General features: G+C 38.3%; 1 protein-coding gene across 1 annotated transcript in view; it reads left to right on the top strand.

The window, feature by feature from the left end:
• Nucleotides 1–13,817, top strand: part of ascc3 (activating signal cointegrator 1 complex subunit 3) — a 175,498-nt gene that overhangs the window by 79,035 nt on the left and 82,646 nt on the right. Inside the window, exon 11 of the mRNA XM_044358139.1 lies at nt 953–1,117. Within this exon, the coding sequence (XP_044214074.1) occupies nt 953–1,117 (165 nt within the window). The remainder of the gene's footprint in view (nt 1–952; nt 1,118–13,817) is intronic.

The following is a 13,817-nucleotide window of genomic DNA, read 5'->3' on the forward strand; positions in this document are numbered from 1 at the left end:
AATGTGAATCAGATGAACTGCAGCTGAGCTCATTTACAATTATAGTCTTGGTAAATAAACTGATCATTGAAAAATTGTGGTGACTGTGGCACTTAGTAAATATTCCCCACTTTAATTTTTTCACATATTCAGTTTACTGAATTATAGCCACTGTTTCACAATTGAATCTGTTTCTGTATGCTGCAGACATGCTGTTTCCGCAGGACAGCTACAGGATGGAAAGCCCTTGCTCATTTTCATTACATGTAGGAAGTTTGACATTTGCTGGAAAATGTGCGCACGTCTTCATCCATCTGTGCATGGCTCCATCTTCTTCTTATTTTTTTGCTCAACAGAACTGCCTTCTGTAGTTTCTATGTTGTGTCTGTAACTTGTACTCAGTTGCTAACAGTTAACTGAAGTTCATAAGATGTAACACTGATCCTTGTTGTTTTCTGTGCTGCTCATCTTTAATATGCTTTGTCTACAGTGCAGTCCACAAGTATGTACTTGAAATAAAACAATGACTATAAGGAGTTTTGAGCATTCTCATCCAAATCTTGTGAACAGTGTATGACTCATGGCCCTTTTTACCAATGGGAGGTGTAAAAAAGTCAATTATTATACAATTATTATATGGTTATTATATTATATTATTATATGGTTCATGATTAGTTTTATGTTAAGTTAACTTATATAATATATTTCTAGAGCAGAATTGACAAAGTGCTTCACAATGACAGACATTCAACACAATAGAGATAAATCAAATAAACAAAGGGAAGTCTAAACAGGTGTGTCCTGAGCTGCAGCTGGTCACTACATGAATGGAGCAGAACCACTGCTAGTGTTGTGTTGTTGCGTACAAGTATATTCTTCTTATATTTACTCACTGACTTTGTGTAATGAATTGTGTTGAACTGGTGCTAGAAAGTCAGGATACTGTTCTTAATGGCTTCATGTTTGTCTCCAGATGTTGGTGACCACTCCAGAGAAGTGGGATGTTGTAACCAGGAAGAGTGTCGGAGATGTTGCTCTCTCACAGATCGTGCGTCTCCTGATCTTGGATGAAGTTCACCTTCTTCATGAAGATCGAGGACCGGTTCTGGAGAGCCTGGTGGCCAGGACCATCAGACAGGTTAGTCCCGCTACCTCTCTGCTTCCTTCTCTCAGCACTGCATGTATGTACAGGTTACTTCCCTAAGTTCCATAGATCCTCTCTTATGATGGTCTGAATTACTGTCTGATTGTCAATTTAGACTAGATATCATCATCACCATTACATGCTGTTTAATGTGCTGCAGCTGAGCAGCTAATTGGCTATCTTGCGGCTAACTGACATTAGCGGTGCACTTTTCCCCGGTGAATGTTTGGAGGCTCGTTCAACACGCTAAGCTGCAGGACAAGACGTGTGTTCATGTTTGTAAGTTATCATCAAGTGCTGATGATGTGGACACAGGCTGTTGTTTCATTCACTACAATGTTTAAGAGAAGAAGGTATCAGGCCTCATATTGCACTTTAATTTAACAATTGAGTATTGAATATTTTATATATTTTAAGATTTTATTTAAACATTGGACATCTTGAATGTTGTTTTCATTTAAGACCATGGAGGATGACTATGGAAGTTCTTTGCTTTAAGTGTTTTACAGACTAAATGGAAAACAAAGTTATATTTGTTATTTGATCCGAGAAATGATCCAATCCAAACTGTGATACGATCCGAACTGTGAGTTTTGTGATCTGTTGCATTCCTAGTTGGTACAAAACCAAGCAACCTCACTGTGACAAGACAAGACTTCAATAAACTGCACATATCATGTCATTGCATGTGGCTGATGTTGCACCAAAAAGTCATTATGCCAAGCTAGGCTAATCACCTCCTGATTCCAGCTCAGTACTTAACATGTAGACATGAAATTGATATCCATCTTTTCATCTCACTCTTGTAAAGAAGGCTGATAAGCATATTTCCCAAAATGTTAAACTATTCCTTTAAAAACAAGTGTTGTGTACTAGTATCAACTGCAATCGCAGCAACATTTTTTAAAATCTACGTTATCTAGAAGTTTCAGTATTTAAACATACAACTGTCTTTGTCGCCAAGCTGTCGTGTTAATTTAAACTGATCAGTCCATAAGATGCACCTTCTCAACCATACAGTTGAGCTTCAAATGTATTATATAGAAATGATAATAACATTTGAACTTATTTGATTAAATCTGACTTAAATATCAGTTACAAGTATCAATGTAGAACACCGTATGTAGCTTCGAGGTACTCCCCACACTGTCCATATTGGGGGGTACACAGGGGTCCCAAAAGGACAGGCTTCAGTTTTTTGAACCTATAGAGCCTTTATCAGTACAACTCAGATCTTTTGTCGACTTGAAACAGAACATTGCAGTCCTTTGTAGAGAACAATGTCTTGAATCTCACTGTTCAATGAGTTAAATGTCTTATCAGTGTGGGACTATTTGACAACTTGGGCTGGGTATTGTTGGACAATTTTCAATACTAATCAAAAGTTTCAGTGCTTGACAGTTTTGGATACTGGGACAGTTTTCTTCCATCAGTACTCAGAAAGTGTTGAGTTGAAACACCCAGCTCTACTTGGACTAATATGCTGAAAATTCCTTTTCCCCAATCCAGTGTACTTCTGCCAAAGTGCACTTTTTATTTACTTTCACTGTAACAAATGACATTTTGAGCACAACAAACAGACAGAGAGAAGAAGCACACAGACTGTACTGTACTTCCTCTTCATCGTATACCTAGTGCAGCTGTGCACATCATGCACCAGTCATTTCCCACTTTTACCCACATTTATCCACAAAACCTCCCTAGCTCTCTCTTAAACACTCAACTGTGGGCTGCAAAATATGCCACAAAGGGAGAGAAGAAACAAGGGCGTCAGAGTGGAGGGAGAGAGACTACATGTGTGTGTGGGAGAGTGAGCAATTAGACACTACCAGCACTCCCTACTGTAGGGAGTCATATTGTATGTTTAGGTGTATGCATCTTGTTAATTCAGATGTTTTTATGACATTTATAAATCAATTACAACAATCAATTAAAACAGGTTTAAAAATGTGATGAGCTTTTCTGAAACCAACCGCTGACTAAATGTGCATGTAGTCCAAGACATGTTTTCAAAAAATCATCTAAGGACTGTTTTTATGTTTTCCATGGGAAACAGAACCCAGCTGTTTCATCCAAAACAATATAATGCATCTAGTTATTACTCTGTTAAGTTAGCATTTTAGTATTTTTCCATTGCCATGGTTAGGGTTAGGCTTAGGCTTGGTTAATGTAAAGGCAAATTTCAGTTTCTTACTTACAAATTCACTCAGATTTTTAGTTTAAGGTTTTTCTTAATGTTTCTTTAAGTAGACCGCAATAATCTGTCTTTCACAAATGGAATGCATCTTGCAAAAGCCATAGATATAATAAACTAATCTAAACGAAAACTGTATAATCTAGAAATATTGTATAGAGCCAAACTGACAACATGGCAACCTCCTTCCTTCAAAATCTGCTGACTAATGAGCTTTTTACATCTGGCTTCTACATTAAACAAACTGAACATGGCCTTGTAAGTTAAACACAATATACTTTAACATTACCAACAGCAAAAATAAACACAACCAGATAAAAATCTCTCTGGAGCATTGTTCCCATTTATTTACCTATAGCTTCTCTGCACATACAACATCCAAGATTTCCTCTCTTGACATCAAGCCAGCTGTTGTGTGTCGTCCATTGGACTCGAGCTTTGTTCTCATGTCCAACCCTGTGGCCGGTGAATATGCTTGGTACTTTCAACTACAGCTGCCATGGCCTCAACCCCATCAGAGCAGCTCTCTGAAACGACAAACAGGCCTGGTTTGTTGGAGTGAAGATTTCCAAGTCTACTCAAGTTTTGGTTCTGTTCACTATAATGGTATGAATACAATATATTTTTCATTATGTTACTATGAAATGTTTTAAACATTTCCACAGTAATGTTTAGGGGTTTTTTTTGAGTTTTTCAGGAGGTCCTCTGTCTCAATGAAAGGATCAGAGACTGTGTTTAATATGTTTAGTATAATTGTCAGGTCCTAAACTTACATGTAACATAGACAACATGAGTGCCACCCTCTTGCGACTATGCTGCAATTGCAAGAAATAATAAGCAGGGAAACAGCTCCCTGCTCAGTGTGCTGGTATTTCCCCATTTCCCCCAAGCGGCAACCTCCAGGGCTGAAAAATGAAGCCAATGCAGAAGTGCCAAAAACTTGCGTTCTATCTAATTGCCATCAGGGGGCGACTCCACTGGCTACTACTTCTTACTTGATTTATTACCTCAGTTAACAGTTTCCTAATGAATTTATGGTCTCGATCACTAGTTTCAAGTCTTCTTCAATACAGCATGATGTTCATTTAGTAAATTATGGTCCCATTTAGAGTAAAATAGATGATAAAGCAGCTAAATTTTAGGGCGTGGCTACGTTGTGATTGACAAGTTGCTATCACGGCAACAACGTTGCTTATGTAATGTAACCATTGCGTATAGGTGTAGCTGCTGCTATTTCACAGTGTGTTTTCAGTTCACTAAAGTTAATTGTAACATTGTGGTCGTCTAAAAACAGTCTTGTTCAGCGTTTGGTTGTAATAAAAGACTCATCAATGAGTCGGATGATCAGTTTTTTAGGTAAGTACATTTTGTTTTAACGGTTTTAGGCCTGTTTTTCGCTAGCAAAAATTAAATTATCACTGTTTACCATAGATTGTAAATGCACCGTGCTAACCAAGCTAGCAGCTAGCGCTTTGGTCAGCTCCACCTTCTCGTCCAAATATGGTCATTTCTGGCTCCACAAATCAAACATGGTGACGGCCAAATCCAAGATGGTGATGGTCAAATTGCTACGCTCAAGCCTGCAGAATGGCAGTTCGCAAACCAATGGGTGACGTCATAGTGACACGTCCATATTTTTTACAGTCTATGATTTACCGTGATGGTGACTGACAGGTGTCTGAGCGGAATCACCCTGATATCAGATATCAGAGTGATTATGTGAACTCAGACAGGCAAATAGATAGAAGGAGCCGTATTGTCCCATATTCAACTGTGATGAGCTGCTGTCGCGTCTCCTTCTCAGGGAGAAGATTAATAAATGGGGAGGACAGAGATGTAGAGGGATATTTTTAGAATGCACAGACCAACTGCAGTAAAATGAAAGATCTTTGGTGTGGCATAACAAAGCAAGCGATGATCCACACTAATATAGCCAATTCACTAACACCTCAATCATGTATAGTGGGAGATTTGCATATCTTCAGCAGAATATATTCAATGCATACACCAACTATATACATCAACTCAGAAAGAATGGATCACTGAAGCAATAGAAATGATTAAGTCTGAAAAGATAGCTTTTAGACTGCAAAATAAAGAGACACAATATGCTGAAACCAGTGGAAAAGTACCTAATTACTATTTAAAAAAAAAAAAAAAAAAAAAAAAATCCAAGACCACCATTTTTATTTTTTATTTTTTTTCTCTTTTCTGACTGAAGATAATTGTCCTCTTTTTCTGTCAGTGCTGCTCTACAGTATTAACATTGCATGTTACCTGTGCTGTGGGATGAAAGTACAGTGAGAACTGAAGGATAGTAATAATGTTTATGACTGATAATGCATTAAATGGTGCATGATGGTGAAGATAAAGGACTTGTTTGGATTTATAAATTGGTTTGGAGGGGGTTAGAAATGGAAGGAGTCATAATTGTGTATCTTTTGTTTTTGTTTGTATTTTGTGAGTCGGTTAAAAAAAAAAAAGCACAGACCACTGCTGACTCAGCCAGGCAGCATGCTCTGTGAATTGAATTTTGATCCTGAAAACTTCAGATTCGGTGTTCTAAACACCTGGGAATGAGTGCATAAGTCTATATAGGGTCAAGACTAAACATTGTGTGTAAAAAAAAAAATGCAGAAATGTGCATACACAGACAGATAAAGCAGTTTTGCTTCATCATTCATGATACAGCAATGAAAACACAGCAAAGACAAGGTGGAATTAACCAAGTGTCACACTGGCAACAAGGCTTGAGCACATCCGTATGCACAACCAAGTCAGTTTATAGCGCCCAGGTGTGTAGACTGCAAAACTACAGGTTCGTAAAAGTAAAATAAAACTTGTGTGGAAATGTGCCACCAGAGTGTGATTCACCAATTAAAAGCTCATCATTGTGAGAACTGGTTAAGATGCATTGATAGCAGCTGGATGCTAAAGGACAAAGACCAGCACAGACTAGAGAGAGGAAGGCAGAGTGAAACAGAGAGGCATGGACGCAGGGATGAGCTGCTGTGCTGTGCAGTGACTGAGACCTCTTGGCGGGGTTAACCGCAAGGTAATTGAAAACTGGTCTGTACATGTGACCGCTGTTTACTCGGTTCACAGCCCATTTATCTACACGTTTAGCTGATATTACTGAAGAAGGGCTGACTGGGCGCTTTGTACACCTTAACACCTCTAGAGGTTGTGCTGCAGTGCAGAAGTTTGAAGCTTCTTGACTGCCAGTCTGTTTGCCAGCAGCCTTGCACATGCTGCCACAGCTTTTGGCATTGGACTTTACCATTAGCATGTCAATAAATACTGAGGCTTGCACAAACAGTGACAGCAGAAGACAATGGATAATTCCTGGAATGCTACAGCTTGTGCTCATGTACAGACAAGCTACAACAAACTGACTGAAATGTGACTGTGAAGGAACGTATAATGTGGCTCAGGTCCTGTAACAGCCTAATTCAGGTGATGGAATCATAAGTGTTGTAGTGTGTTTGACTGTTTCTGTGTCCAGAGACATATGACCCTTTTCCATACACATGTGCTGGCTTGGCTTGACTCGGTTTGACTTGGCATGGAAGCCAAGCAGCAGGGATTTGCATCTCCATTACAACAGGGCCACCCGCTTGTAGGTGTTTTTTAACTAATGACGTGCTTGTCTTGAGTTGATGATGTTTAAAAGGAGCACCTTCTTTAGCGTGGTTTTCTACTGCACTGTGCAACAGTTGCTGGTAGCCAGCTAGTTGTCATCATGGGTTTTTAGACTGTTGTGACGGTTTTGTTTGGCATCTACCACCCTCTTGAAAAACAGAGGCAGGATAAGGAAATGGACCTAGAGGAGGAAGCTACCATTGTCGCTGAATCGTCACTGGATGATGATGAAGCCCATCTGGAGTCAACACAACCCACATAGGAGGTGATCAGGCATGCTTTGACCCAACTTTGGAGATGGTCCATCTTGGGGACGACTTGGCACATTTAAAATGGTAATGGAAATGCAGATTAACACAGCATCGTTTCACTCTGTGCAGCTACAAGTGTCAATGGAAAAGGGCTAACAATATCACCAAACTTCAGTTGGACCAATCACCACATAGTCTTTGTTCCACTCTATGTCCAGTTGTTGGGAAACCATAACACATCCAAGAAGACATTCCAGCTATGATTTCATATGTGCGTTCATTGGCTCTTTAGACTGTTATACACGTGTTAAGATGTAGACGTAGAGCTAAATAAGTATTAAGCTGATGACATCACTATAACATTATCAGGGTTATTTTCTCAGACTTGAGAAAGTCTCTCCAGAGCCACAGAAGACATTATACAACTGTATTCACAGGCCGAGTACTACTCTTAATAACTCTTAATTTACTCAGACATGCAAAATTGGTGTAGTGTCCCTTTAAATGACTGATTTTTTTGTTTGTTTGTTTGTTTGTTTTACCTGGAATTACAGTAAAAGGGTGAGTTATGCCCTTAAGAGGATATAATGGTAGAAAAGGAAAATCACTGCTGCCTCAGGAATGGCTCTGTGAATCTATAAAGGGGAAAAAAAACAGGTTAGGTGTGAGATTACAAGAAAGTGAAGTATGCAGTTTTTCTCTATTTCTCCTAGTGCACATGATATACTGAACCTGAACCATTCTGTACCATTACATCAAACATGCACCGTAAGTCTAAGCACTCAGTCTAGATCTTTTTTTTTCACTTTCATATTTTCATGTCATTTAAGGGTATGTCCAAGTTGTTTGTTTGTGATGGGTAGCTCAGAAAAAAAAAGAAGTAAACAATCTTTCAACCTTTCAGCTTGGCAATGATTGCAGGTAGATTTGTGTTTCTCCTTTCTCTGTAGCCTTGATCTTTGGCACCGATGGATGATGACAGCAAACACACTGCAGAGGTGTGAGGACTTGTGAAGGGTTTACCATACTGAATAATAATATGCTCTGCAGTGTACGGATAAATTTGGAAAATACACTTTGGCTTTTTATCCTTTTCATTCACATCATCAGACTGTCTGGCTTAAATACTGGTCATTCTGTTCAACCACTGTGACAAATCTGGTCATTAACTGGCTCTGATAATCTATGATTTTCCTGTCTAAATGAGCACATTCATATCAAAGAAGTGTGTAACAGTCACATCAACACCAGTATGAGATAAGATGAAACTTTGAAAAGTAGTTTGTAGAAAACAGGTTGTTGTAGCAGCAAAATGTAATATGTTTCAGTGCGGTAACAGATACAGATTAGAAACTGCATTTTCTTTGGAAAATATGTCTTTGCTGACAGCAGAAAGTTATTGCTTGCAAAGTTGTAAACAGCAGCAGCAGCTGAAGGAGAATGACCTTAGGAGGAGTATTGTTGCAAGGGAGGAAAGGAGAGAAAAATGGAAAGAGGGCAGAAAGGGAAAGAAAAATGGGGAAAAAAGAAAGCGAGGAAAGAAGATAATGGAAAGCCAGCAGGGGAGAAAAGGGTAAAATGTGACTAAGAAATGTATATGAATTGTGAGTTGAGTGGAAGGAGTAATGTGAAAGAAGGAAAGGAACAAAGTGTAGTAGAAGGAAGGCATATGAGGACAAAAGAAAAATAAAAGAATTGCTGAATTTACAAACACATTAAATATGAGTAGATTTTTTTTTAAAATTCTATAGTTCTTTAAGGCCTTAGTGCAGTGGTTCACCAACCTGGGAGTTGTGACCCCTCCAAGAGCCTCTGATGAGTAGTGGAGTAGAAAAAGAGGGAAAAGCACACAGATTGGGTAATTTTACAGGTACATCATTTCCTAAGAAGTTCCCTGGAAATAATAAAGTCACAGTGAAACAGAAGTTTACTTTGTACTGTGATGTATTTCCTAGAAACAGAAATATGTGGGGGGAGTACAGTTACAAGAGGGGTTTAAATCAAATCCTCAGATGTCATTGGACCATTTAAAAGCAGGCGGGGCTTAGTAAATATAACTTGATAAGGAGCTGCAGAGAGAAACTGAGCTGTTGAAGACTGTTGGCCTCTATATGCACCTCCCTCACCTGTTGTTAGATCAGAAATGAATTAATTGAACCACAAGATTGTGCCTGCTGATATCCAACCCTTCCTATCCCATATATCTCTCCATATTGCTCTGCAAGCTACTACCACCCACAAGCAGGCGAGTGTGGTTTTATATGATGCGTGTGGTTAGCTTGTCGCCCAAAGTCATATTTGATTGGATGAATTTTTGTAAACACCCCTAAATCGTGATGAGTCATCAAAACATTTTACAGGAAGAGGAAAGAGGGATTTTGATTAATTGTTGTTATATTTGGCATAGACAACTGAACATTTAACAAAGGCACACAGGGATAGAACTGTAAAAATATCTTTAATGTGCTTGAATGAGAAGCTCCATTTAGATCCTGGTAAATATCCATTTATTATTAAATTACTATTGGAGATGTTATTCTCCAATATGGCTCTGTTCCATTCAAGTGTCCCAGTAAACCATTACGATGTATCTAGCATGCACAAACCAGGATTTTGAAACTGAAGCAGCTAAATAGAATTCAGCCATCATTTGTGTGAAAAAGGCTTAGTCTAGAATGTAAACGCAGGTATAAGAAAAAAAGTCAGTGCAGTGTTTCTCTAATAAGAATAGCAAGCTATTAGAATGACTGAATAATGCATAATATTTGAACCATAATGCTGCTTGTGTTGCAGAGGCTACAGAGGATTATGTCACTTTACTTGAGTAGAACATGTTGAACCACTGTTTGTCCCACTAATTAGATCTATATGTGACTGGCACAACAGCAGCATGTTTCTGTTTGTCTTTATGTGAGAACTTGTAAACAGCTCTTAGTCCCCCCCTCCAACAGAGGATGCTGGGTGCCAGCAGCATGCCTGGCAGACCCTCCCCCACCTCCTTCATCTCTCTGTCCAATTATTGCCACACCTGACAGACTGCTATAATTGATTGTGCTGAAGGAATTACGGCAGCTGCTTCTGATGCGCTAGGTGCTTAAGTTCACGTCTTCAGACGCATTAATATGGAAATCCCTGTAAACTAAATGATATTTGTCCCCCTTTTTATGCAAATGTTTTAGAACCGAGCCAGTTATCACTTTGATGTTTTGCTTGGAAGAGCTTTGGTTTGGACCACATTTTCTTGGCCGGGTGTAGTGCTACCAATTATGCACTGCATTCAAGATAAAGTCCCTCTAACCTTTATAACAAAAGCCTTTAATGTCGCTCTGTTGTAGGGCTTCTGCCTCACGGGTTGGAATTTAAGGAGCATTTGTGCTTTACCTAAGCTTACATAAGGCATGCTTTTTATAATGGGGCATTAGGTCCTTGACTATGATTTTTAATGCTCAGAAAATGACTATAACATGGGGTGTTAATGGAGTTGTTGATCAATACAAAGGACTTTTACCTATAACAGAGCTATGTAAGAGAAACATCACCAGCGGCACCATCAGCTGTCACAGATTAATGTTGATTCCATGAGCATACATGCCAGAGTTAAGTTTAATCTGTTGTCAGGTTTGTGTGTTCTCTGCAACCGCTGTCTGTACTCAGTGTAGATCATTTGTGAGGGAGAAACTCTGCTCTAACATTACTATACAATCATTAAGTGAATATGTTTATGTTTACATATATATTTTTGAAATTTTTGACTATTCCTTTAACAATGTGTATGCCAAATTCCATTGGGAAATGTAGCCCTTCTGATTGTTTTAAAGCCCCACACTGTTTAATGGTTAACGCCTAACCTGTCCACTTACTACAGCATTAACTATATAGACTAGGTTAATATGTTGGTGTAAGCCTGATTTATTCTTCTGAATCTACGCTGACGCCATAGGTATGGTGTAGCTGTGTTTTCTAGGCGCACAGACTGTGTGAGTGTCTCCATGTACACCTGCTGTTTTGGTTCATGTATGTGCAGCAGCACAACATGCTAAAGGGCTGAGTGAAGGTGAATATAGATCAGTGGGTGTGGTGATTAATAAATACTCTCTCAGCCAGTCACATCACTGCTCTCATAGCTCTGAAACAGTTAAACGTGATAACGACAGCTCAGCAAACAGGAAGCTTTTCTTCAGGAAATGTCAGGACAGTTCAGAGCATCATGACATCAACACACGTCACCATAAATCTGCAGCCAAACACAGATGAAGTCGTTTTTTTCATCAGTTAGTTACCATAATAATGACAGAAATAAAAAATAAAGAAATTGATTTGGTGAAGCTGTTTATATGATTATATTGGACCAATGCTATTTCAGCAATAATTCTAATGTATCTCACCTCGTACATGGTCACATAGTTTAGTAATTAGTGTTACACAACAGCATTTGCACCACAATGTGTTTCAAGGACAAAAACATGAGATTCTACTTTGCTGAAAAGAAAGTTGTAAAAGAGGCTGATGAGCTGCTAACCAACACCTCCTTCATAAAAAGCTGAATATTGAGTCTGATTTGTGTAGAGGTGTGTGTGGTTATACTGTAGCAGCCTGGTGTCATCAGATGATTTATCAACATATCAGTCCTGCTGCTTTCAGATGCTGCAGAGATTGAATGAAGTGAAGGAGAAGCTTTTCATACAGTATAAAGCAGCTGTGGACAGCAGATACTGTAAGAATCACCCACATTCATTTATAGATCAATGCAGACTGATTTACTGACTTACCTGCTTTGACCGCATTAAAGTTTATTTTTTATGTTTTAACAACAGCTTAAATTTTTTTTAACTTTGAGAGCAAAATTAAGTTATTTGTCAAAAAATATTTGGTGAACAGTGTGGTTAGTCAACATTGTCAGGAAATGTTAAAAATACACTGGAGGGGGTTTTAAATCTACAGATAACTCTACATCTAGTGCTTGCTTAAACTGAAAATAAGCCTTATTAATGATCTTAAAAAAACAACAACAGTGGAGAGGAAATTAAAAGTAGATAAACAAAGAAAGTTACAACTCGTGACCCTAATTCTCTGATCATTCATGTAGTTTCCCATATCAGCTGATACAACCAAGATGCTGGACTGTCAGGCTTTAGTCTAACAGTGATAGGGTTATTTCTTGCAAATTAGATTTGCATTAGAGATGGCACTTTATTTTATTTTACTAACATTTGAATGAAATTAATGTAATTGACTACAACAGCTACTGTCTAAAATGTGTAGAGTGAGTGAGCAAGCCAGAGAGACAAGAGAGAGAGAAACTTTATTTGGTACCTTATTTAGAGGCAGTCTATTTACATGCATGGTTAAGCTCAATAATAGCAGGCTCTCATAGTTTCATAAATAAATGTTTATCCCGCAGTAATGATGTTGACTGCCTGCTCCTACCTCCATTAGAGTAAATGTATCCTTCATCTGGGACATTTGATTCCTAATCCTGTCGCTGCTTTCTAATCTACACCACTGACGAATCACTGCTGACTGTACAGTCAGGTAACGGGTGAAAACCAACACATTTTTCTACTTTGGTAGTCAAAGAATTGGTGCAAAACATAAAAGAAATAAAATAAAAACATGATTATTAAAATATTTGAATAGAAACTGAATTAAAAACTAGGATTATAGTCTAAATATATACAATATACCTGATAATATGCTGTACATGGTTGGTTTAAATCTAGTAGCATATATAATGTATATTGAGCTCTTGTGTTGGTATGACAAGATGTTCACACACAAACACACATAGATGAGTCTAAGATATGCTATACAATGAATCAGTATATACATTACATATATACCAGTATTTAATATACAGGTATGTACAATATGTAAGTGGTATTTAAATAGAGACAGCTGCCATCCCAATTACTGTCATATTTTAAGGTAAAAATAAAAATGAAGTTATTATTCCAAATGAAAGGGTAAGTTCTATAACTCACTGGATAGTTGTAGAGGTATCTTTACTGCTATAAGGGATTCACATTTTAGTTGTGCATGCAAATCCACTGAAGGTTACTGATAGATAGATACTTTTTTCTTTTGTTTGATGGTAGCATTGCTCTGTAACTTAGTGAACAGCATGGATCTCAATACAAAGCCACAGAGGACTTCACAGATCACCACACTGTCTAATTTTAATATTGAGACTTATTCTTTTTATTTTATTCAGCTCATTACCCTCTCTCCTCTGGGTAATTGTAAATTCAGCTGTTAATCACAATTACCTCATGTTGTCATAAAATTTTATGATGCCACAAACTTACCTGAAACAGGAATTCTTCATCTCTCGTACAGAGAAGCTGTTAAACTCATAGCTGCGTAAAATAAAATGTAGCATAAAAGAACAAAACCCTGCAGATTTTTTTTGCCTCCCTGTAGGTGAATATGGCGCACATGTGTAGTATGGAGTTTCAGCAGTGCTGGTGTGAATGTGTAGCACAGGCCTGGTCTGTCGGCAGGGATTGGTTAGGTCTTATCTTGATGGGATGGTTTGACAGGTACTGCATCACATTAAAGGCCTTACCAATCTTCCCTGTCACATCCAGTAGGAAGCTCACAGATAGGG

The sequence above is a fragment of the Thunnus albacares genome, chromosome 8 (genome assembly GCF_914725855.1).
Source record: "Thunnus albacares chromosome 8, fThuAlb1.1, whole genome shotgun sequence".
Lineage (NCBI taxonomy): Eukaryota > Metazoa > Chordata > Actinopteri > Scombriformes > Scombridae > Thunnus > Thunnus albacares.